Source organism: Microcaecilia unicolor, chromosome 4, assembly GCF_901765095.1.
Source record: "Microcaecilia unicolor chromosome 4, aMicUni1.1, whole genome shotgun sequence".
NCBI classification, from domain to species: domain Eukaryota; kingdom Metazoa; phylum Chordata; class Amphibia; order Gymnophiona; family Siphonopidae; genus Microcaecilia; species Microcaecilia unicolor.
The window spans coordinates 95,468,977-95,496,030 of record NC_044034.1 but is presented as its reverse complement, the minus strand read 5'-3'; the positions used below and the strand labels follow the sequence as shown (position 1 = coordinate 95,496,030).

The 27,054-nt window shown below is 43.3% G+C and overlaps 1 protein-coding gene across 1 annotated transcript in view; it reads left to right on the top strand.

Annotated features, from left to right (window-relative positions):
* The window catches only part of LRCH1 (leucine rich repeats and calponin homology domain containing 1), a 346,398-nt gene that overhangs the window by 255,388 nt on the left and 63,956 nt on the right, over nt 1–27,054 (top strand). Inside the window, exons 14-15 of the mRNA XM_030200501.1 lie at nt 1,418–1,465; nt 4,713–4,785. Coding sequence (XP_030056361.1) covers nt 1,418–1,465; nt 4,713–4,785 — 121 coding nt within the window. The remainder of the gene's footprint in view (nt 1–1,417; nt 1,466–4,712; nt 4,786–27,054) is intronic.

The window sequence follows — 27,054 nt, the reverse complement described above, 5'->3', positions numbered from 1 at the left end:
CTAATTGCTGATATCCAGCTGCACTTAATCGCAGTGCTGTTGAATATCGGCACAAAACAGCCATGTTAAAAGTGGGCAGGTCAGGGGCAGTCCAGGTGGTGGTGTTGGAAACGAGCCGGCAGTTATGCGGGTACCGGCAGAATCCAGTGCTGAAACTGTCCTAAATTCACCCGCATAGCTATGCACACACTGGCACTTCCAGTGAGGTCCATAGTCCCCCTCCCAACCCACCCCTGACAAAACAAGGTCCCCTACCCCTCTACAAGTCCATACACCCTCCCATCCTCACCCCCCAACTCAGGATAGGCTCTACTGTGTCCCTAGTGTCAACCTTTCCAAAATGGCTGCAGAGACCAGTAAAGGCAGCCTCAGGGTGCTACCAAAGGTGGGGAGTGGGGATGGGAAGGGGTTCAGACTTGCAGGGGGTGGGGGGGTTGTTTCATTGGGGATGGGTTGGGAGGAGGCTATGGACCTCGGTGGGGTGGGGTGGGAGAATGGATCAGAGGGAAACCTGATCATATTTTTAATGCAGGCCCTGGCCAATATTCAGATGGGGCCCACATAAGACTGATTATTGGCTGGGACCTGTATAAGGTCTGGAGGGCACTGCCGTGTCAATTAACCCCAGATATTCAGTGTCTGTGCCCGGACATGGCTCAGCACTGAATATCTGGGCTAATTCTTCCCTTAGCTGTGAGCGTTTAAAAAAACACTGACCACTATAGTCTGAATATTACCCCCAGTATGTGGGGTGACCAAAATGATTTAAGGGGATGGAACTCCTCTCCTGTGATGAAAGGCTTCAGGTTGGGGTTGTTCAGCCTGGAGAAGAGACAGCTGAGGGGGATATGATAGAGGTCTACAGAATCCTAAGTGAAATAGAACGGGTAAAAGGGAATTGATTATTTGTACAAAAAGTACAAAACTAGGGGGATCACTCAATGACGTTACAAGGTAATACTTTTAAAGTGAATAGTATGAAATAATTTTCACTCAATGAATAGTTAAGCTGTGGAACTCGTTACCAGAGGATCAGTGGTTAACATATCTTGGTTTAAAAAAAGGTTTGGAAAGGTTACTGGAAGAAAAGTCCTTAGTCTGCTATTAGGATAGACATGGGGAAAGCCACTGCTGTCCTTGGGATTGGTAGCATGGATCTTGCTACTATTTGAGATTCTACCAGGTACTTGTGACCTGGATTGACCACTATTGGAAGTAGGATACTGGCCTAGATGGACTATCAGTCTGCCCTAGTATGGCTATTCTTATGTTCAGCACTTTTGCATATATCAACAGCTCTCTAGCAGCGACACCTTTCTTTCAAGGCAGAGCCAACTGCCTCCATTAATGTTCTCAGTAGATTCATGGTACTGTGTTTTGTAATTGATGCACTGTCTGGATTTGTTTCATTGTGCAGAATGAGTTCATCATCCAGGACTTTGAAAGTCAAAGCTTTCCAGACGAGGTGAGTCATTATTTGCATGTCTCAACTTCTTTATAATAAATTATACCCAGTTTTTGAGCGAGAGAACTCTCTTGAGTGGAAGGCTTTCTTGTTTAAGAATTACATTCATTTCAGTGATCTCTTGTTTCACATTTTTGGTGGGGCTCAGCAGTGTTCTCCTGCTATTTTGGGGTTATTTCTCAATTAGACCTGACCCCTACTAAAGCTACAGCCCCCCACTCTCCATTTTTAAAACTCTCCTTTCCCTTCTATGTACATCAATGACAGCTGTTATTCAGGAAACACATTTCACGATGCCCTTAAAAAGCCAGTGTATGCGCAACCTGGGTCTGACCACTAGCTGCCACTATTGCGCAATGCCTTGGATACTCTCTCTTAAAAAGCAATGAAAACTGTTTCCACAGCTTCTCTTACCCAAGCTGGTTTAAGGAGCTGGGCTTAGGTATTGAGTTCACAGGACAAATCCCTCCTCTCTGTACCCTTCTCCACCACCGCCAACTCCAGGCTCTGCTCATTCTGCCTCGCCTCACCCTATGCTTGGAACAACCTTCCTGAGCCCTTACGCCAAGCCCCCTCCCTGCCCATCTTCAAGTCTTTGCTTAAAACCCACCTCTTCAATGCTGCATTCGGCACCTAACTCTTACCGTTCAGTAAATCCAGACTGCCCCATTTTGACCGCCCCTATCGGACTGACCGTTCATTTGTCTCTTAGATTGTAAGCTCTTTGAGCAGGGACCGTCCCTATATATTAAATTGTAAAGCGCTGCGTAACTCTAGTAGCGCTTTAGAAATGTTAAGTAGTAGTAGTAGTTTGTCTCCAGCATGGCAACTCGTTGTCAAGATATAGGTTCAATCTTAGATCTTGATTGATGGTTTTCACACTTTTTCAAAGGGAAGAATCTTGTGTGGTGAAGTAGCATCCCAGATAAATAAGGATGGCTTAATTTACAGTGTTTTAAAGTTGTTCTTCTAACAGCGTGAGGGCATATTTTCATACTTCTTAAATCTTAGTTATAGTATAAAAATAGCAGTTTCCACATCTGAATCATTTTTAAACCATACTTCTTCTCAGTGGCGTATGAGCATTTAACAAAACACAGAAGGCCTAGTTCAGATCCCTATCACCACTAAGTCTGTTCTGCATAGAAGAGAGTAAGAGTTCTCAACCCCACATCAATCTGGGAGTGACTTGGAGGGGCATTTTCGATGACATCTAAGTCTGACTTTGGACGTTTTGAAAACAGCGTCCAAAATCTGAATAGGAAAGAAGGTCATTTTCAAAAAAGAAAAACGTCTTTTTTTTCCAAAAATACTGTTTAGAATAAGGTTTAGTGATTTGGACCTTTTATTTTTTGGTCCATTTTCAAAAATAAAAAGTCTAAGTGCAATACACACAAAATGAAGTCATTGGGATGTAGGAAGAGCCAGCATTTTAGTAGACTGGTCCACCAGACAGACCCAGGAAAGCAATAGGGCAACCTAGGGGGCACTGCAGTGGATTTCATAAAATACTGCCAGGTATACATCTCACTGTTGCCCCCTTGTCTGCTGAGCCCCCCCACCAAAGAAAAAATCCAGATTTAGGCGTAATATACACTTAGTTGATATCCCAGTACCTAAAACTACGCACGTCCATTTACACAAATGAAAACATGGCGTAAATCCCTGTGCTTAGATTTACGTGCATTGGGCCATATTCTATAACTACGCATGTAAATTTTGAAATGCCCATTTCCCCACACATAGCCACGCCCTTTTTGAAGTGCACACATTACAATTCAAATGCAGTTCATTACAGAATATGCTTAGCGAGTTGTTTGTGTAAATTCTAATTATTGCCAATTAGTGCTCATTATTGCTTGTTAAGTACAGATACCAACACTGATTAGTTATACGCGCTATAGAATACACTTAGATTTTGGTATGGAACGCTAGGCGCGCTATATAGAATCCGGCAGATAGCGTATAAATGCAAGGGGAGCATACATATGGGTACAGCATGGGAGGGCAATGCGTAAATTACAGAATTCTGGAAGTTACCTGCACCCTTGCTATGTTTAGTCAGCCACAGTTACGCCAGATCTATGGCTGATGTAACTGTTAGGCACACCGATGCCACATGATGGTCAACCAGCACTCAGAATAGGTTATCACTTGCAGCATTGGAGCGCCTAAATGAAGGCACTGACCTATAAAATTACCCACATAGGACCAGTTTCAGTACATGGCATGAAAAAATAGGTGCCGGAAAAACAGCTGCTAAGTTCTATTCTATACAGGGTGCGCCTCTTTTATAGAGTAGCATGCAGCGCCAATTCCCACCTTTAAATTTAGGCGCCAGACTTACATCTGCTGAAACCTGGTGTAAATGCTGGTGCCCAAGTTAGTTGCGCTGAGGCCATATTCTGTAATTATGTGCACAACTTTTCGGAACGCCCCTGAAATGCCCATGGCCACACCCCTTTTATGCGCTATTAGAGTTAGGTGTCATGCCTTATAGAATAGCGTGCAACCAGATGCATGTGCCAATTAGCATCAATAATTGTTGTTAGCACCCAGTTATTGATGGTTAAGAGCTCATTAGCCGATTCATTTGTGTGCACATCTCTGCAGCGCACTCAAATTTGGGCACCATATATAGAATCTGGGGGATAGTGCTGTTGAAAATTCATAAATATGAGTATCGCTGCAACTTTTATGCAAATAAGTGCTTTTAAATATTGGACCACAAGTTCAAGTCATTTATAAAATTACCCTCAAAATGCAGAGCTTCTGCTTTCGGTCTGCAATGGCTTTGCAGACATGAATTCCTCGTTGTCAAAGGTTCTATATGATACAGCAGTGCTTCTCAGCCCAGTCCTTGAGGCACACCTAATCCCATCATCCACAATGAATATGCATGAGATAGATTTGCATGCACTGCCTCCTCGGTATGTAAATCTATCTAATGCATATTCATTGTGGATATCCTGAAAACCTGATGGGACTAGGTGTGCCTCAATAACTGGGCTGAGAAGCATTATGATACAGCATGAGAGGTTGCATAGCAGTGGCGGCCCTACTATTAGGGGGGCCTCAGGCGGCACTCTCCAGGAATTGGTACATCTCATCCCTGCCTCAGGCAGCAGATTGCCTTGAGCCGCCCTGTTGCATACAGTATATATTCAAGAGTGGACAAGGGGGTGGGAGGGCAGTGTGTAGCTAATTATTCTTTTTTTTCTTTTTTGGGGGGTGTTGAAACCCACAGGTTGAAGACAGAAGTCCTCCCACGTCTCCCAGTGAAAACAGTGCAACTGCTTTTGGCCTCAAGCCCCGGTCCGGTAAGTTGAAAAAAAAGATCGGGTTCCAACAAAGCCGATTCTCCTTCTATGTTTCTAAACTGACTCTGAATAAAAATCCAACATGTGCACTTCAGTAGTTACTCAAGGACCTCTTCAGCCATTGACGCAGGGCTGATAGGGGATTTGCATTTGCCGTCAGTTCATTGGTGTCAGAGATTGAGAAAAAGAGGAAAGAGCAGTTCAACAGTTTTGTACCAATGCAATTAAAGAAACTTTATGCACAATTGTTCTGCAATCACTGTGCAATCTCACTTGTTGGATTTGCTACACAGCAGATTTCATAGCACGGCTTTGTATTCCATTTCTTGGGCAAATGTTTCTGGGTGCAATTTGTATGGAGTAAGTAGAAGATAGTGCACCCAGATTCATTAACTAAGTGGACTTTATTAGAGCAAATGCATATTACTTGGAAAATGCACCCTCATGATATTAGGATTAGTGTTACTGGAGAACGAAATATATATAGTGCTGCTTAGTCTATACCTGAGAGGAAAGTTAACATTTTTCACCAACTGGAGTTGTGTTTGATGCTTAAAATGTTTGTATAGGGAATGAGCAAAATTGACTTGTATTGTTGGTTCTCTCTTTAACCCATTTTTAATCAAAGTTCCAAAATTGTTTTAGAAATTTAGGGTGAAAATAAAAATTTGCGCAAAAACAGGCTAAATAATTTATAACTTTCTGCTTACAAGTTTGTCATGTATGAAACAAGTGACACCTGCTAGCCAGACGATAGATTGCAGTTTATTTTATTAATATTTTGGACCCGATATTCAAAAAAAGTTAAAATATCCCGATGTGGCTGAACTGTATCAGAAGTGGGTGAAACGTGGCCACAATGGGCTATTTTAATAAATCTCTAAATTATATAGGAGAAAATAAACTCAAAAATAAAATATCAACCTATCAAAAGGAGTTTACTTATTAAATCATATAGAGATGGTGTGAAGGTGTCCCTTTGGATTGATAAATAATATTAACAAAATGAACCTCAAACCTCCTAACAGGGAATCATACAAAATTATTGCTAAACCCCTGCTTCAATAGGAGTAGAGTACTATCATGGGTTCTATTTAAGAGAGTCAAGAGAGAAAAAATCCCAACGTAAAAACTCATAAAACATGAGAAAACCGATGGGATAAAAAACTCAATTCCTCTCTCAAAAATTCTATATCAATCTTGACTCTCTTAAATAGAACCCATGATAGTACTCTACTCCTATTGAAGCAGGGGTTTAGCAATAATTTTGTATGATTCCCTGTTAGGAGGTTTGAGGTTCATTTTGTTAATATTATTTATCAATCCAAAGGGACACCTTCACACCATCTCTATATATGATTTAATAAGTAAACTCCTTTTGATAGGTTGCTATTTTAATAAAACCATTTTTAAGTTCCCTTTTTTGCAATCTGCTTTCTTTCCCTGCTCTATTGACTATTGAACTTACTTGTCTCTCTCGTAAGTGGTTCTGCAAGGAGCGTCCACATTACTATAGTAGTTAGCTCATTTGCATTCCGTTTTCGTTAGTTGCTACCATGAGAGGAAAATGGCTCGGAGAACCCTTTTGTGCATGTCACGGTTTACTACTTGCTCATTGAACTGGCTAGAACCAGTTTGAAAACTATGTTGTTGGCTCGTTAAGTTTAGTCAGTGCTTTTTTTGTAGAAAAAAAGGTGCCAGTACTCATTATGGGCGGGGTCACCACATATGGCTCCACCCCTATGATAGCCACACCCACATTAACCACACCCCCTATACCAGCCATGGCGCATATAAACAGACATCATTGAAAATATTATAGTACTATAGGAGAAAAAAATAACGTGATTTTTTTTCATGATAAATAATCTCTGTAAGCTCTTACAGCTCCAGTATACCCAGTGCAAAATAAGACAGCCAATGTAAATTCTCAAATTGGACATATTACAAACACTAATGAAAATAAAATGATTTTTTTCTACCTTTGTTGTCTGGTGACTGTTTTTCTTTCCATATTGGTCCCAGTCTGTGATTCTGCTTTCCTTTGTTTTCGCTTAACTCTTCTGTGCCATTTGTCATTTTTGTCTCCTTTTTCTTTGCTTTCTTCAATATTTTTCAGGCTCTCTCTCTGTCCAGATTTAATTCATTCTTACTATCCATTCTTTAATTTCCTTCATCTACCTGTGGCTTTTCATCTTTTCCTCACCCTTGTTCTCCCCATGCCCCTTTCTCTTATTCTCCAGTCTTTCTCTATTCCCCTTTTCCATCCAGCAGCTCTGCTTTCTCTCCCCATCCTTCCAGTGTCTCCCCTATTTCTTTCTGCATTCTTCCATCCAGCGTCTTCCCTCTTTCTCTCCCCATCCTTCCGTTTTCCCTCTCTCTCTCCCCATCCTTCCATCTGTTTTTCCCTCCCTCTCTCCCCATCCTTCCATCTGTTTTTCCCCCTCTCTACTACTACTACTACTACTACTATTTAGCATTTCTATAGCGCTACAAGGCATACGCAGCGCTGCACAAACATAGAAGAAAGACAGTCCCTGCTCAAAGAGCTTACAATCTAATAGACAAAAAATAAATAAAGTAAGCAAATCAAATCAAATCTCTCCCCATCCTTCCATCTGTTTTTCCCCCTCTCTCTCCCCATCCTTCCATCTGTTTTCCCTCTCTCTCCCCATCCTTCCATCTGTTTTTCCCTCTCTCCCCAATCCTTCCATCTGTGTTTTCCCTCTCTCTCCCCAATCCTTCCCTCTGTTGGTTTCCCTCTCTCTCCCCAATCCTTCCCTCTGTTGGTTTCCCTCTCTCTCCCCAATCCTTCCCTCTGTTGGTTTCCCTCTCTCCCCAATCCTTCCCTCTGTTGGTTTCCCTCTCTCTCCCCATCCTTCCATCTGTTTTCCCTCTCTCTCCCCATCCTTCCGTTTTTCCCCTCTCTCCCCAATCCTTCCATCTGTTTTTCCCTCTCTCTCCCCATCCTTCCCTCTGTTGGTTTCCCTCTCTCTCCCCCAATCCTTCCCTCTGTTGGTTTCCCTCTTTCCCTCTCTCCCCAATCCTTCCCTCTGTTGGTTTCCCTCGCTCCCCAATCCTTCCCTCTGTTGGTTTCCCTCTTTTCCCTCTCTCCCCAATCCTTCCCTCTGTTGGTTTCCCTCTCTCCCCAATCCTTCCCTCTGTTGGTTTCCCTCTCTCCCCAATCCTTCCCTCTGTTGGTTTCTCTCTCTCCCCAATCCTTCCCTCTGTTGGTTTCCCTCTCTCCCCAATCCTTCCCTCTGTGGTTTCCCTCTCTCCCCAATCCTTCCCTCTGTTGGTTTCCCTCTTTCCCTCTCTCCCCAATCCTTCCCTCTGTTGGTTTCCCTCTTTCCCTCTCTCCCCAATCCTTCCCTCTGTTGGTTTCCCTCTTTCTCTCTCTCCCCAATCCTTCCCTCTGTTGGTTTCCCTCTCTCCCCAATCCTTCCCTCTGTTGGTTTCCCTCTTTCTCTCTCTCCCCAATCCTTCCTTCTGTTGGTTTCCCTCTTTCTCTCCCCAATCCTTTCCCCCCCCCCCCCCCGCGACACTCCGGGCGAGTCCTGCACTTAGTTTTTTTTTTTTAAGACTCAGAACGTGCGAACGATGCAGCCGGCAGCGATTGAAAGAGGCTGTCTGGGCTGGCATCTGCGTCGGAGCTTCCCTCACCCTCTGCGAGTCCCGCCTTCGTTGTTACAACTTCCTGTTTCGCGGGACTCGCAGAGGGTGAGGGAAGCTCCGACGCAGACGCCTGCCAGCCCAGACAGCCTCTTTCAATCGCTGCCGGCTGCATCGTTCGCGCGTTCTGAGTCTTAAAAAAAAAAAACACTAAGTGCAGGACTCGCCCGGAGTGTCGGGGGGGGGGGGGCGGGGCGGGCAAAAAAAGGTGCCGGTACGCCGTACCGTTGCGTACCGGCACAAAAAAAGCACTGAGTTTAGTGCATCTACCCCTTGGTAACATCAATGCTATTAAAAAATATATTTCAATCACAGAAGTAGCCAGTTAAATTCTCCATGCCATGGTGTGCATTAAGGGGCCCTTTTACTAAGGCGCACCTAAAAGTGGCCTGTGCTGGTGTAGGTGCGTGTTTTGGAAGTGCCAGGTCATTTTTTCAGCGCACCTGGAAAAAAGGCATTTTTTTTGTGGCCGAAAATGGACATGCAGCAAAATTAAAACCAGCTCGCGTCCTTTTTCGGCCTGAAACCTTACCGCCACCCATTGACTTAGCAGTAAGGTCTCACGTGCTAATCGGGCGATAAACAGCCAACGCACGTAAACTGCCAATTACCGTTGGGTAATACAAAATATTTTCTACTGCGTGTTTTGGACGTGCATCAAAAATGGGATTACCGCCCGCAGCACGTGGTAGCTGGGTGGTAGTTCCAATTTGGCGCACGTTAGACACGCATAGGCGCCTATGCACATTAGTAAAAGGGCCCCTAAATCTTGACAAAGTCCAACAGCTCAGAAATACTTATTCACCATGATGTATATGGAGTTGCTTAACAACAATTACTTTGCCATCATCTCCCACGATTCAACACAAAATATTTGAAAGATACCATTTTTATATACTTCTATCCTTTACAGAAACGAGGATCTTTTCTTTGATCTTTCGCACACAGAAAAACTTAATTGGTCTCCACATTTCTCTTCCACTTTCCATTTGATCAAATGGACATGATATTGGCCCAAATAAAATACTCATTTTTACATAATTTCTCCTCCTTTCTTTCTGGCAATGAAAGATCTTAACACTATAGGGTTTTCATTTGCTAGAGTGCATTCAGTGTCTTAGGGCATCTTAATTTAATGAGTGCAAAATTAGTGTGTGTTAAGTCAGTAAGTTCATATTGAAATACTACAGTGCACATAAAAGAACATCTATTAAAACAAATGTGTGAAAAAACATGGAAAAATCCACCTAAAAATTGGGGAAAATACAGAAAACAAACAAACATGAATTTTGTTTTTTGTGTATGCACATGCCTGTTTAACGTTACATTCACCTTTCTCTGCTATTGTTTGGAAGGAGTCAAACTGGCTTCTGGCAGGGACTGGTTTGAACAGCTGGCAAGTTTCCAAAATGTCCCTTTTTTGTTTGTATGTAAATGTAGCTGTCTGTGCTATATACAAGCTTGTTCTGGAAATGTGCCAATAGATGAGCGTATTTTAATGTTGCTGTTTGCTTTGCAATATTTAATATTGGAATTTAATATCTATAATGTCTAACAAAGGACATGTTTACTAAGATGCAGTAAACAATTATCACAGGTTAGGTAATGCTAACCATAAACCGAAGCTTGCATTAACCCTTTACATGTGTTAAAACAGCCTGTATGCTAAAACCAGAGCTAACTGCATAGTGCGGGATGGGACGAGGACTGGGCAGAGTTTGAGTGGAGGTTGGGCACATTGCAGTCAGCATGTGGTAGGGCGGGCACCCCGACATAATAGCCCCGACAAAACAGCCTTGTAACAAATTAGCCCTTGACAAAATGGCCCCTCCTACAAAATAACCCTTGACAAAATAGCCCCCTAGAAAAAAATAACACATCACAAAAAAAGTGATAAACTACAAGTGAAACCTTATATAAAGCATATATAAATAAACACAATTCTATAGCTACCAAGTGGTATTCATGATCTGTTCTGCTGTTTAAGGAAACTATTCTTCCATCAACATGGCAGGAGTGTCCTAGTGGTTAGGGTGGTGGACTTTGGTCCTGAGGAACTGCGTTCAATTCCCACTTCAGGCACAGGCAGCTCTTTGTGACTTTGGGCAAGTCACTTAACCCTCCATTGCCCCAGGTACAAATAAGTACCTGTATACAATATGTAAGCCACATTGAGCCTGCCATGAGTGGGAAAGCACAGGGTACAAATGTAACAAAAAAAAAACTAAAAAAAACAATATTGTCATCATTTTCATAGTCTTACCAACCTTATCCTGTTTGGCAAGGTAAGATTATTGGGAAAAAATGCAGTGCCATATTCTGGGCAACCTGATCAGGCCCTTTTGTCTTGGGGGGGGGGGGTAATTTGTTAAAGGTTATATTATGGGCAGGCCGTTCTGACAGTGGCTGGTATGTCAGGAGCTTTTTTGTTTGGAGCTTTTTTGTCGGGGGCCATTTTGTTGGGCTATTTTGACCAGGTACCGGTAGGGAGCACATGCTATCAAATGCACAGTTAACATGGGTTCGCCTAATGCCACCTCAGTAGGTGATGCTGATGAGTCTGTGGGTGTTAGGCAACATGTCTGTGTGGAAACTGCATGGAGAATGCTGGACAGGCCTCCTGTAGTTATCACAAGTTGTTGCACTTAACTTGGGTTAATAGCCATAACCAATGTGTTTTCATTTGAGGCACACTGCTTATGGCTATTAACCCAAGTTAAATGCAAAAGTCTAACATTCTTTAGTAAACATGATCAAAGCTTTTAAAACAGATCCTATAAAAGGTTTTCAACTGCAGAGACGGTTCATTCATGTTTCACACATGCTCACTGCTGTTGCGTTTAATCAGGTGCTGATAGTGTATCTTTTGTCAACATTCTAACTATCAGGACGCTCTCAATATCCAGGAAATTCCAGTCAGCCCAGTTCTTGTGTAATCCATTCCTGCAGCTGCTAATGCCTCTCCTTCTTCATGGTTCTAGGTTTCCAATTAGCCATTTGAACTGCTCAGTATTGTTTAGATAAAATCTATGAAATTTTTGCATGGTTTGAACAGGCAACCTGAAACTGGGAATTGTGTGGGAGGGAGAGGCATAGTTGGCCAGATGATTGAGTTGCAGAGCAGCCAACTTGGGCCAGGCTGTGGGGGATCATCATAACCTGTGGGAGAGGTGCTGTCAGCTCCCTTTATCCAGAAATATCGGGCCTGATATTTGGCCGCACAGGTCACTGTATAAAGTTAATCAGCAGCATTGGCTTTTAACTGTTCATGTATTCAGCAGTGTTATCCACTTAACCAGTGCTGCTGAATGAACATCTGACCGGTGTCCATTTAAAGTTTGGACTGCTGTTTCACAAGACTAATTTCAAATGCATAACTTATCTATTTGGTGGCTGAATATTGCTCCGAAAAATATAAGTGCCTGCTCCACCTTTGTCTCTCCTCAATGACGCCCCCTTGTTATATGGATAGAATTTGACCCTTAAGCAAGTTAAGCAGCCTGATTTTATCCATGCATAAGCAAGGTATGTATTCATTATCAGCAGTCAATTGCTTAACTTGCTTTGAATATCAGGCCCGTCATTTATGCAGGTCATGTTCATGATGATGATAACAATAATAGTAATAATAATAATGGGTTCGATATTCAAAGTGATTTAATGGCACCTGGCTGGTTAAATCACTATCAGGCTTATTTTCAAAATAGAAGGACGCCCATCTTTTGACACAAATCGGAAGATGGGCGTCCTTCTCACAGGGTCACCCAAATCGGCATCCCCAACTGCTTTCCGTCACAGGGATGACCAAAGCTCATGGGGGCGTGTCAGAGGCATACAAAGCGAGACTTGGGCGTGCCTAACACATGGGCGTCCTCAACCCATAGTGGGAAAAAAAGGGCGTCCCTGATGAGCATTTGGACAACTTTACCTGGTCCTGTTTTTCTTACGACCAAGCCACAAAAAGTTGCCCGAACTGACCAGATGACCACCGGAGGGAATCGGGGATGACCTCCCCTTACTCACCCAGTGGTCACTAACCCCCTCCCACCCTCAAAAAATATCTTTAAAAATCTTTTGTGCCAGCTTCTATGCCAGCCTCAAATGTCATACTCAGGTCCATCGCAGCAGTATGCAGGTCCCTGAAGCAGTTTTAGTGGGTGCAGTGCACTTCAGGCAGGCGGACCCAGGCCAATCCCCCCACTACCTATTACACTTGTGGTAGTAAATGTGAGCCCTCCAAAACCCACCACAAACCCACTGTACCCACATCTGAGTGCCCCCCTTCACCCCTAAGGGCTATGGTAATGGTGTATAGTAATGGGTAGTGGGTTTTAGGGGGGGGGGGTTGGGGGGGCTCAGCACACAAGGTAAGGGAGCTATGTACGTGAGAGCAATTTCTGAAGTCCACTGCAGAGCCCCCTAGGGTGCCCAGTTGGTGTCCTGGCATGTGAGGGGGACCAGTGCACTACGAATGCTGGCTTCTCCCATGACCAAAAGGCTTACATTTGGTTATTTCTGAGATGGGCATCCTTGGTTTCCATTATCGCCGAAAATCAGAAATGACCAAGTCTAGGGACGACCATCTCTAAGGATGACCTAAATTTCAGGATTTGGGTGTCCCCGACCGTATTATCGAAATGAAAGATGGACGTCCATCTTGTTTCGATAATACGGGTTTCTCCGCCTCTTCACCGGGACGTTTTGCGAGGACGTCCTGAGCAAAACTTGGGCATCCCTTTTGATTATGCCCCTCCACGCAGGGCTAGCCACTAATATCCAGTGGCACTTAGGGGCCCTTTTTACAAAGGCACGCTGAAAAATGGTCTGCGGTAGTGTAGACACGTGTTTTGGGCGTGTGCAGAATCATTTTTCAGTGCACCTGTAAAAAATGCCCTCTTTAAAATTTTGCCAAAAATGGACGTGCGGCAAAATGAAAATTGCCCCACATCCATTTTGGGTCTGAGACCTTACCGCCAGCCATTCACCCAGCGGGGAAGTCTCACATGGTAACCGGGCGGTAATGACCTACGCGCATCAAATGCCACTTGGCGCGCCTCCAGTACGCACGTCCGAAAAGAAAAATGAAATTACCGCAAGAGCCACACAATAGCAAGGCGGTAACTCCATTTTGGTGCACGTTGGGCATGCATAGACGCTTATGCGGCTTAGTAAAAGGGCCTCTTAATTGGTTAGTTCTACTGAGTATCATCACAGATCGCTAAAGTGAAAGCCAAATATGGTGTGGGTGGTCCGGGGGCCTACTGCGCACCAATCCGGAACTACTGCAGGAGCCTCAGCGCACGCCATTTTCTATTTTTTTTTTAGCATCGGTGCTTACCCAGCGGTAATCATACAGTGCTGTGCACTGTACGGTTACCATCGGGCTAGTGCGGGAGCCCTTACCACCACCTTGATGGGTGGCAGTAAGTGCTCCCCCCCCCCCCCCCCCCCCCCGAAATGGCCGTGCGGCAAGTGGTTCACTTGTGAAAAAAAAGAAAACCTTTTACCTGCTGTGGTAAAAGGGGGCCTTAGCGCCTGTCAAAAACAGGCGCTGACACTAGTGCAGGCCCCCTTTTACCACAGCTTAGTAAAAGGATCCCTCAGTTAAGTAGTCATATCAGACTGCATAAAATTCTGTCCTATCTTTTTATGGTGCTGTTTAGGCGGCTAAGTGCTAAATATTGCTCTTAACCACTTAAGAGATAGCTGACACATAAACCCAAATATTCACTGCTGGTGTTCGGATATGGCCCAGCATTGAATATCCGGAAATAACACCAGCAACAGCTAAAAAAAATATGTTCACTGCCACTGGCTGAACATTTTACCCAATTAATAATAATAATAATAATAATCTGGAATGTCTTGGTCTCATCTATTCTCGATAAATGGTGCTCTACTGTACTACTGACATTTATTATTGCAGGAAATTGTACCCATGGAGTCTAGTGACCACAAAGGATAACAAAATACAGATGTTTTAAATGGTAGTGTTATGAATGGTACTTTATACACTTAATTAAAAATTGAAGAGCAAAGGATTGTGGTTGCTGAGTTAGTGTTCTTGAATACATTGAAATAAGGATCAACTAACTCAATACATCTGTGTCTAGAATTTGCATGTAAGGCTTCTGACCTGATGAAGAGAGAAAAGTTCATGAAAGCTAGTTACAGAGGTGTTTGTAGACCCTTATTTCTACATAAAAGGTTTTATTTTTATATATTTATCGTATTTATATCCCCCTTTTGATCCAAAACGGAATACAATAAGAACATACATAAAATCAATAAAATGTAAGAACATAAAACTATAGTATTCTTTTCACATGATGGTGCACAAAGTTTTAAAGGGGCTATTGGAAGTCATGTGAGAGGTATCCCTGGAGGCCTCTGATCCCTGGTGATCTAGTGTCTTCCTTTAATGCTCCCTACTAGCCTCAACCCAAGGCTAGTGAGCCTGACGTCAATGCTGAGCAAAATGGTAGAGACTATTATAAAGAACAAAATTACAGAGCATACATATAAGGATAAATTAATGAGACAAAGTCAACATGGATTTAGTCAAGGGAAATCTTAACTCATCAATCTAGTAAATTTTTTTGAAGGCATGAACAAACATGTGGATAAAGGTGAGCCAGTCAATATTGTGTATCTGGATTTTCAAATGACATTTGACAAAGTACCTCATGAATGACTCCAGAGGAAATTGGAGAGTCATGGGATAGGAGGTAGTGTTCTATTGTGGATTAAAAACTGGTTAAAAGATAGAAAACAGAAAGTAGGGTTAAATGGAGAAGAGTAGATAGTGGAGTTCCACAGGGGTCTGTGCTGAGACCACTGCTTTTTAATATAATTATAAATGATCTACAGAAGGGAATAACTAGTGAGGTAATTAAATTTGCTGATGATACAAAGTTATTCAAAGTTCTTAAATAACAAAAGGATTGTGAAAAATTGCAAGAGGACCTTATGAGACTGGGAGACTAGCCAGCTTATAATCGAAAGAGAAAAATGCCTATATTTAGACCCAAATCGGGAGATGGGCGTTTTTCTCGCAAAGGCGCCCAAATCGGTATAATCGAAAGCCGATTTTGGGCGTTTCCAACTGCACTCCATCGCGGAAACGAATAAAGTTGACGGGGGCGTGTCGGAGGCATGACTGGGGCGTGGTTATCAGCCGAGGAGAGATGGGCGTCTGTAGCTGATAATCAAAAAAAAAGGCGTTTTTACCGCCTTTTTAGGTCACTTTTTTTGGACCCTTTTTTTCACGAACAAGTCCCAAAAAAGTGCCCCAACTGCCCAGATGACCACTGGAGAGAATCGGGGATGACGTCCCCGGACTCCCCGAGTGGTCACTAACCCCCCCCCCCCCACACACACCAAAAAAACCCCCACTTTAAAAACTTTTTTCCCAGCCTGTATGCCAGCCTCAAATGCCGTACCCACCTCCATGACAGCAGAATGTGTTCGATCCTGTCACAGCCTTTCCCTGGGTCAGATGTGGCTCTCGGGTGCGCTACAGGGTCACATCAGCATTGCATTGTGGTGGGTGTAGGGTATTGGGTTCCGTGATTTCATTAGCTTGTGTTACAGTCTCACGATGTTGGTAGTTGTAGGCTCTTCTCCCATGGTGCTTTTCCCCCTGCCTACTGGGTCAGAGTGTGCCCTGTTGTGTTTCCTGTTGTAGTCCATGCGGTAGTGGCCATTTTTGTAAGCCAGTTTTAGTTCCCTTTCCTGTGTTAGCCACGTTAGAGAACGTAGTTCTTACCTTGAATGTGGCTGAAAGAGGGCATTGTACAGCATTCTGCCAGCTCTGACCTACTGCTAATCTCAGTACCAGGGAGACTCGTTGCCAGTGGGGCACAACCTCTGCAGTTAACTGTGAGTAAAGGCGGTTATTCCAATAAAGGACGTTTTCGTAGAGATTAGTCTTCAGGTGTGAACTGGTGTGCCAATGTTATACAGCAGCAATAAGTCCTAGAGGCCTGTGTGTATGCCTGAAGGGTACTCATACAGGCGTGAGTCCGGGACCGCTCCACTGAGTTAACTCAGGCAGCCGAGTATAAGATTTAAAATTAATGGGTGGTTCCTCCTGAAGAAGGAAGACGAAATGCAGTTCAGCATTGGGGAACAGTGGTTTTGAGATGGACTTGATGTGAAATACTGCTCACCCAGTACCTATAAGCTGGTTATTATGAACGCCACAGGATAACGTGGTGGTTCATGTATGGAGCAGCGTTGCGGTTGAATATTAATTACATGTCATCAAGCTAATGGTTCAGTGGCTCCATTAGCAGTTTGAACAAGATGGGACAAGCACCAAGACGCTGGTTCAATCGGTTTGCACAACATTTGGTTGTGAATTCAATAGTGGTCCATATGATATGGCTTAATGTTGATTAATTGGACACATATGATTCACACGGATTTTTTCTGTGTGTAAATGATATTGTCAAATGTGTTTTTTGCTGCTTTATATGATTTAAGTTGTATTTCAATTATAAGGTACAGAGGGTGATTGGTGAATGAATGTGGAAGAGTGATTGGTTGATTAGTTTAATGATGTTGAGTGCCGTTTAAAGGCACAGACGATGTAATAAAAGCATTTTGATATAAAGAAATATGTGGGAGTCTTGTGTTAGTGGATTAGTTCTTATACATCAGACAGAGGGTAGTTTTCATGACTTTGCAGTCATTATGCTAGTCTCTTACCGGCTATTCTATGGGTAGCATTGTCCTGAGTCGTAGTGGGAGAGCTCTATTGAGACTTCTGGATCAGGAATCCTGTATACAAGGCATGGAACAAAAGAAGCTTAGTGGTGAGTAGATGACAACACCAGTAATTGGGAAGCAAAGCCAGTGCTGGGCACTTCTATTGTCTGTGACCTGATCATGGCTGGACAGATTTAGCTTCAGTAGCTGGAGAACAAGGCCAGTGCCGTGCAGACTTCTACAGTCTGTGCCCTGAAAATGGTAAGGACAAATCAAGATCAAGCATACATATGTAGTATCACATCATACCTTATTTTATGAGTTTCTTGTTGGGCAGGCTGGATGGACCATACAGGTCTTTATCTGCCATCATCTATGAAGTTATTTAGGGCTCCTTTTACCAAGCTGCGGCAAAAGGGGGCCTGTGGTGATGTTGGCATGTGTTTTTGACGCATGTGTGTTGAATTTTAATAAATGCAATGGACTTTTAAGAAACATTTTCCTTGGATTTATTTTTCCTCACTCATTGCTTGTTGTTATGTACTGTTTCTTTCACATCTTTGCAGGGTGAGAGGGGGTGAGGGACCACTAGGGGAGTAAGGAGGGGGTCATACCTTAATCCCTCCAGTGGTCATCTCGTCATTGAGGGCACCTTTTTGTGACTTAGGCATGATTGAAACAGGTCTAGACTACAACATCTAATTTTTAGCTCTGGACATTTTTGCTCTGTTCCATTATGACAGAAAAACATCCGTTTTGGGAACACCCAGATCTCACCCCCAACTCACCCGTTTGTGATTTGGACACACTGCAGAGAAAAACATCTCAAATATAAGTTTAAAAAATTACAATTTGGACGTTTTATTTGGAGAAAAACGACCAAATTCCACTTTATGTTGTTTTTGAGATGCTTGTCTTTTTTTGAGAAAGAACCTCTTTGTCTCAAGAATTGTACACAGTACAGGTCTCACTAAATGCTCCCAGTGCATGGCTCCCCAGTACATAGCATCACATATTTTCACAGTTGCATAGGAAGAGGTGCAAAATTACGTATTGCCAATGGCATGTGCAGTTGTCGTCTTCTCATTCCACCCATTATTTAAGACTGGTAAAAGTGTGTGCACTGTGAATGTACATGTACTTTTTCCAGTATTTTTGTTGTAATGTTTGAAAAATTAACCCCCCTGTTTCCTAAGCTGTGTGGCAACGGTGACACAGCCCGTTCAAAGTAAATGGGCTGTGTCGGCATTAGTGCACAGCAGTCGATATGCGGCTTAGTAAACATGGGGTAAGTTATTTAACATGATCTATAGAATAAAGTGAAATTTTGATATGAGCAATAAGTTATGTGATTCAAAATGGTCTTTGTTTTCTGAAAGTGTGGATCACCTGAGATGTTTCATACAGTTCCATTTGGCAAGCTTGCTGCTTGGGCTGTGACGTCAATGGGCACTTTATATGAGCACAGCAAAGAGAACCATGAAAAACTCGGATGTAAAATACTTGTGTCTTTGTTAAAGAATGTATTCTTTGTAAGTACTAACATTTCTATTTTTTATCCACTCTGCCTTTTAAAATTCTGCCTGTCACCTTTCATTCTTGCCTTCCAAAATGATTTTGCTGAATCTTATCTGCATAATGTCCTCTCTATTTTTCGTGCTCTCCTAATAACCTCTGTGCACCGCTGCCAATCCTTTGGTATGGATTTCTGGTTCCTCTGCAATATGCCGCTCATCTCTTGCCCCTCCAATGCAGACCTATCCCTTACTCCTTATCCTGTCTCCTTCAATAAACTTACACAGGCACCAGTAGTACATACCAGACTTTGCTACCGTATCCCTTCAGAAGGCAACATTGACAGGGGTAGGTAATTTCTTCATACTTAGTCAACAACTGCAGTTCTGGTTGATTTGATGGGGAGGTCTCTCTTTATTTAATTGCATGCTGCAGTAGGCTCCAGGACACAGCTTTCTAATGCATGTGCTAAAAATATTTTTACCCCTGATGCAGTAAACTTATGGTATGCAAATTACCACTGTGTTAAAAAATGTGCACCGCCTGAAAAGACAGTGCATAGAGCCACAGTAATATACAGTCGTTTGCTGCATAGTGAGTAAAATGCTTCCTGTCAATGTATGAGCAGGGATTGGCTTATGCACTGACAGGAAGGAAGGAAGACAAAAGCTGAACTCTCTGACTTCCGTTCCCTATCATCACCCCCCCCCCCCAAAAAAAAAATGGTGGCTTAGTGAGGCCTAGATACCCCAGTCCCTATTGACTCACCAATTCTACCTTCCAGTACGCTCAACATCTTCCTCCCCCTGACTCTCCAGAACCCCCTTAACCCCAAAATTGTTCCTGGTGGCCCCTGGACACTTGATCCTCCACCCCTAAAATTATGTTGGTGACCTGTGGCTCCTTGTACTTTGCACCTTCCCCTTAGCTCTCACCTCCACAAAATATAGGGTATGGGCTATGATGCCCCCCAAAGCCCCTCTAGCCCCGCACCTCCAACATTAAAAGGCAAAAGTGATGACCATTTGTTCCACCATTTTGAAAAACCAGAATGATGTGTTGGGATGCACTTCGCAGGGTCAGTCTGTCATTTTGGAACATGGAGAGAGAAGCAAGTGGGCATCATTCTTCCCTCGCAGTGTTGGAAGTGCATGGTGGAGGGGATATTGGGGGGGGGGGCAGCCCATTTTTTTCTAGGGAAGGGGAAGAAACGAGGGAAGTGCAAGGGGCCATTAGGGAAATCTTCAGGGTGGGGAATGGGGTTCAGGGCCTTAGGATATCAGGGATATTTTGGGGGTTCAGGGGAGTCTGTAGAGGAGGAGGGAAGGGAGGTGTTGTGAACATTGGGGGGGGATCAGTGTGTTGAAGGGTTGCAATGGACAGTGCCAGGGTTGAGACATTGGGGTCCTCACTGTACCATTAGTGTCACTCCTCACCTCAGATGACTCCTTTGCTCCCATGCTGTATGTGGTATAAAGGTGGAGAGTTAGAGGAAGAGTAAAAATCTGCACTGGATTCTAGCATGGTTTTTTGCATTGGGAACAATACCTTATTCAACCATATTACATGCACTTTGCATGCCCACTGCACTGCCCTTAGCATTGATTTTCCCTCACTAGACGTTTTACTGCATCAGGTGAAGATTAGTGCAAGAAAATTTTGAGTAAATCACTGCGCTGAAGCATATGAAAACTGATGCACAGTGCTGGTATCTTTGTTTTTGTTTTATTATTTTTTTTGTTATATCTGTAACTTTCTGCTTGATTGCTAGAATCTAATCACCTGCCTTTTGAGGGGGAAAAAATAAAAGCATGTCTCTTCCTGCAGGCTTTCTCTTCTTATGGCTATTAATTATGCCATTGTTTCTGTTTGTGTTTTCATTTTTCATCTAATTTTTAATTGTTTCTGTGTATTGGTTTGTTTTATTTGGTGTTTTATCTTTGTATTGTATTTCAGTTTTGTGTTTTTGTATTATGAGGCCTATTTATTAAGCAACAGTAGCTGTTAAAGCAGTAGATAGTGCACCATAGCAGCGTGGTCACGGTGTTAAGATGTAATATGGCATGTTAATTCCTGCTCTTACAAAGCAGCAGTAAGCCCAACGCAGGCTTACCGCTCACTAAAAAGGAAGTACCGCCAGGCTAGCACAGCAGTTGAGGACGCCCAAAATCGGCTTTCGATTATGCCGATTTGGGCGACCCTGGGAGAAGGACACCCATCTCCCGATTTGTGTCGAAAGATGGGCGCTCTTCTCTTTCGAAAATAAGCCTGATAGGCACATATATAAAATAAATGCAGTTGGAGCTCCCTCTGTTGGAAGAAGTACATAATGCTTGATACTTGGCCAAAATCAAATTCATAAATGGCCAAATGTAAAGAACATTGAAAAGATAGGCAAAAAAAAAAAGTGTGAAAAGGCTTGCAAATCAATTTACCTATATAATTTTGCATTCAAGCATAATTTCCTGCAGTTATTGAAAGGAACAAAAATTCCATAGGGAAAAAAAACTGCAGGAGAAACTTTTTACAAAAACCTTGTGTGGAGCTTTTGCCTGATTTGGTTTGAGCATGGTTCTGGCTTGAGCATGGCTCTGGCAGTATTTATTCTGCAAAGATTTGTTTCTACGATGCTATTGATGAAGTTTTTCTCTTTCTGAGGCTGTGCAAAGTGAAATCTTTGGACAAAAACGTTATTTCAAAATTGTGCAAGCAAACTGACAAAAGTTTTTGATTTGTGTGTGCGTGTGTTGCTTTTGACAAAACTGTGAATTTGAGTATAGAAAGTAGCGGCTGAGATTTTCTTAAACAGTATGGTTGCAAGAAGGCTTTGTTGTAATCCTGTTTTTCCCATAGTGTACTTCAGAGTTCATCCCACTCCCAAGTATATTTGAGATAAGAAAACATTTACAAATTGATGGGGGCATTTTTGATATAACATGTAAATCTGACTTTGGACGTTTTGCTGAAAATGTCCAAAAATCAAGTGGTGAACTAAAACTAAAACATCTAATTTTTTTTTTTTTCAAAATGGCCATTTCCTAGACATTTTCTAAATGTTTTGTGCTTAGTACATCTAGCTTCCTGGACCATTTTCGGGAAGAACACACAAAATCAAGCCATTGGGATGTAGGATGAGTCAGCAATCTTAGTAGACTGGCCACACAGACATTCCCACAGAGCAGAGGGGCACCCTTGGGGGCACTGTAGTGGACTTCACATAAAAGGTCCCAGGCACACATCTCACCCATACCCCTTATATTGTAAGGTGAGCCCTCCAAATCCCACCAAAAACTTACTGTACCCACTACAATAGCCCTTATGGCTGTAGGTGTCATCTATATTTGGGTACAGTAGATTTTTGTTGGTTTTGGGGGGGGGGGGCTGACACTTTTCACCACGTATAACAGAGTGGATTATGGGTCTGTGTCCCCTTCTTTATAGTACCATGCACCAACCACTAGGCTACTCCAGGGACCTGCTTGCAGCTGTAATAGGACTGGCCATAACATCTGAAACTGTCATAGAAACTGGTATGTACTGTTTCATTCACATCTTTGGGGGTAGGAAGGGTCAGTGACCACTGGGCGAGTAAGGGGATGCCATTCCTTTATTCCTCCAGTAGTCATATGGTCGTTTAGGGCACTTTTTTGTGGCTTAGTCATTATTAAAACAGGTCTAGACCAAAACGCCCAACTTTTAGCCCTGGATGTTTTTGTTTTATGGAGGATAGAAACATAGAAACATGATGGCAGATAAAGGCCATATGACCCATCCAGTCTGCCCATCCTCTGTAACCCCTAATTCTTCCTGTTCCTAAGCGTTCCCACATGTTTATCCCATGCCTTTTTAAATTCTGGAACAGTCCTAGACTCCACCACCTCCACCGGGAAGCCATTCCACACTTCCACCACCCTTTCTGTGAGATAGTACTTCTTTAGGTTACTCCTAAGCCTAGTCCCTCTTAACTTTGTCATATGCCCCCTCATTCCAGAGCTCTCCTTCATTTGAAAAAGGCTCTCTTCCTGTACATAAATGCCCTTGAGATATTTAAACATTTCTATCATAAAAGCAAAAAGCAGATGTAATAAGAAGATGAAACAGTCTTTATTTAAAATCCAAAGGCTCCCAGAGATTTACACATCTGTGCCCGACATGGCCATGTTTCACCTTGAAACGACAGCGTCATGGGCTAAGCTACTAAAATAATCAAACAAAAACACACATATAAATATATGTAAAATCAAATACAAAACTGAGAGACTTACAAATGAAATTAAAGCCATATCTCATTTGGAGATGACTCCTTAACTGTATAAATAAATGACCACATGAACAAATAGGACTAAAAACTATACTTAAATAAAAGTAACAGTTAAAAAACAGCTTCAAATGAAAAAGTGCAAAATCTTACCCAGCTGGTGGAAAATTACAAACTTCACCAAATCTGGTCCAACAGATAACAAGGTTAAAAGCACTGAAGTGTAAAAAAGAAAGTTCACCTCACATAGGGCCTCTTTTACAAAGCCGCGCTAGCGATTCTTAGTTACGCAAATGAGAGGAAGCCCATTCAATTCCTATGGGCTTCCTCTCATTTGCTGCGTGGGAATTGCTAGCGCCGCTTTGTAAAAGGAGCCCATAGTTAGAACTGGAAACAATTGTGAAGCACTTTTAAAACTTTGAAGTGAAAACTAAACAAACTACTTACATGCGCCTTCCTCTGGTTGCATTTGTATCAGGGGCGTATCTGCGTGGGGCCACAGGGGCCTGGGCCCCCGCAGATTTCGCCCTGGCCCCCCTCCCGCCGCCAACCCTCCCCCACTAATGTTGTTTACCTTTGCTGGCGGGGGACCCCCACCCCCGCCAGCCGCCGAGGTCTTCAAAGTTCTTGTTCGTCGTCCTCCGTGGCCATGCTGTACGCTGCTGATTCGGAGTCTGTCTGACGTCGCACCACGTTGTACGCGCGTACAACGTGGTGCGACGTCAGACAGACTCCGAATCAGCAGCGTACAGCATGGCCACGGAGGACGACGAACAAGAACTTTGAAGACCTCGGCGGCTGGCGGGGGTTGGGGTCCCCGCCAGCAAAGGTAAACAACGTCAGCGGGGGAGGGTTGGCGGCGGGAGAGGAGGTGGAGAGAGTCGTTGGTGGCAGGGGGGGCTCTGGCAATGGCGGGGGGGGGGGTCGGTGGTGCCGGGGGGGGGGGGCTAAATGTGCCCCCTCCCTCTGGCCCTGGCCCCCCCTACTGCCAGAGTCCAGATACGCCCCTGATTTGTATAATTGAGAAAACAAACTTGCTGTGACAACCTAGTCTTTACATACAAATTACTGAGAGCAAGGTAATTCGCTCTTCTGAAATGAGCCTTAAAATGAATTCTAATGGGTGGGGAAAAGAGGGAGAGGGAGAGAAAGAGGGAGAGAAGGATTAAGACGGAAGCTAGACCACTGCAAAAACATATATATTCCCACATGTTTTATATTAACTGCTTTGATGCATTTATGTGTAATGCAGTATATATCAAGTCATTAAATCAAATCAAATCAATGTTCAATTGATGGTAGTTAGTGTTTTTTTAAGTCTAACCATTGTGGGCAGAATTAGGCTCCATCATTCAGTGTCAGGCCGTGTTCAGGCACCGGCATTGAATATCAGCAGCTGACCAGATTGTGTCTGGTGCCCAGCCCTTTTGCAGGTTTCGACTGAATATTGGTTAGGACCCGCATAAGTGTGTCCATGTTCTCCCCCCCCCCCCCCCAACAAGGAAGCAACCCCCTTCCCACACCACTCTCATTCGATCCCTGTCAAGCAACCCCCATTGCCATCATCTACAGTCAGAATAGCCCCTCCCCCCCGGTACCACAAGACTAAAGTGAAAGTGTGATGGCCACCATATTGGATGTGGCCACACCATGGGAAGGAGTGTGTATCATCGCCTCTTCCTCCACTGTACCATCAATGCTTAAGGTAGGCCTGGGGGCCCATGGTGTTGGGGTTTCTGTGTCAGGGAAGGTGGGGGCACAGGAAGGAGGTACAACACATGGGTGGGTGGGATGGGGGGTTACAAGACAAGGTAATCACGACACGAATATTTTCTGAGTGCCCATCCCTACTATTTAATACTATATTTTCAGCCTTATGCTGCAATTCTCTGCCATGTGAAATATATCTTTAAGAGACATAGAGCTGCATTGAGCCTGCAATGTGTGGGAAAGTGCAGGGTACAAATGAAATAAATAAATTAATAGAGGCTCATTTTCAAAGAACATAGACTTACAAAGTTTGAAAATGAGCGCCTTTATGGTCAATATTCAGCTGGCGGCAGGCAGCATTTTTCAATGCACAGACTGCTGCAGGCAGAATTTGATGCAGATAATCAATTCATTAGACATATCATCTAAGCCTTCTAGAATCTGAAGGTACAGGTATTTTTACATCAAAAGATATGCAAAATCATTCATAAATTATAGGTTGAAATAAACTGACTTTCAAATTGTACTCTGATCCCTTCAAAATGCTGGCAATAGAGTCCCTTTAAAAAGAGACTAGGCACAGGCAGCTCCTTGTGACTCTGGGCAAGTCACTTAACCCTCCATTGCCCCATGTAAGCCGCATTGAGCCTGCCATGAGTGGGAAAGCGCGGGGTACAAATGTAGCAAAAATAAAAAATATTCACTGCTGGTTCACTTGTGAAAGCTTCTTTGGGAGCCATGATAATTTGAACGTTTAACAGAGCCCTTGTTAATGAGCATCCTTCTTTTTCATTATCACCCTTGCTAGAAGACTTGCAAAATTATCATTCTAACAGCTGTAGTTACTAAAAGCTGCATCCAATCAGCTTAAACTAATTACATTTCCTACGTCAAGTTTTCATTCTAGGAAATCTAAAAACAGCACTTCATGTGCTCTAGAGGTTTGACTAGTAAACTTTCTCATGAACTCAAAGAAAAAAAAAAAACCCCAGGCACTGTCAGATGCCTTTTTGACACTCAGAAAGATAGATCCTTGCAAAGAAGTTCTGGAAGCATTTCATACCACCCTTATTTTTGGTAGTTCGCCATAGGAGACAGGTGTTATATAAGCACCCCGAGTGTCAAGGTTTATAGTAAGCATTGTTTTCACTAGGATCTAACAGGTAACACTATGCTCAGAGCAAATGTGGCAAGCACTTCCTAGTTAGAAATCGTGCTCGTGCTTATTGAAGAAATTTCATCACTGTTAACAGACTTCAGGTTGCTTACAACGAAAGCTGATGCTTTGGCCTTTATTAAGAATTTTCAGGAACTGTCTTGCTCTGTTGCAACAGCACTTAGCACAAATGTTGCTTGCTGTCCCCTGGTGGCAGCTCTCATTAGTTGGTAGCTGTGGATGAAGAAACCAGCAGGGAACTCTTTAGCTGTATCCATTTGCCATGAGAATCCCAGTTCTCAAGGAGTTAGTGAGTGTGTTGTCGTAATGGATACACAAATTGCAAGAACACCATGTTCTGTATAACTCTGTGTGAGCTTCGGCGTTCTGTAAGGAAAGGGAAGGTGCAGTAGAAAAGAGAAAGTTAATTGAAATATTGTGGGGCTGAGAGAGGTGGGGGATAAAAGGAGTTCGTAACATCAAATATGTAAGGGGCTCTTTTACTAAGCTGCATGTCTACGCGCGCCCAACGCGTGCCAAAATGGAGTTACCGCATGGCTCTTGCGGTAATTTCATTTTTGCTGTGAGTCCAATACGCATGGCCGAAAAATCATTTTTATTTTCTGACGTGCTTATCGGATGCACGGCAAGTGGAATTTGGCGCACGTAGGTCATTACTGTCTGGTTACCGTGTGAGACTTTACCGCTAGGTCAATGGCTGGCGGTAAGGTCTTGCACCCAAAATGGATGCGTGGCAATTTTAATTTTGCCGCACATCCATTTTCAGCAAAAATTTGTAAACAAAGTCCTTTTTCACAGGTGCGCTGAAAAATGATTCTGCGCGCGCCCAAAATCCATGCCTACACTACTGCAGGCCATTTTTCAGTGAACCTCAGTAAAAGGACCCCTAAATGTTTATTATCTTGCTGGATAGGTTGACTTTATATGTTGTTTCATTTCATAAAATGATTTTGGAAGGAACACACTACCTGACATAAGGCCCTCCGTGCCTTCTCGGTAAGATTTTCAGTACAGCACGGGAAAGTAGTTCATTCCATTGTGGAGAAGGAATCTGAAGGTTTTCTAGCACGGAGTAGAATCCATCAGCCTCCAAATTATATACCCCTCTGTTTACTAAGCCACGCTAGTGGCTGCCGTGCGCTAATACCAACACAGCCCATTCAAGGGGGGGGGGGGGGAAAGTTAGTTATTTTATTTTATCTGGGATTTATTAACCATCTTTATG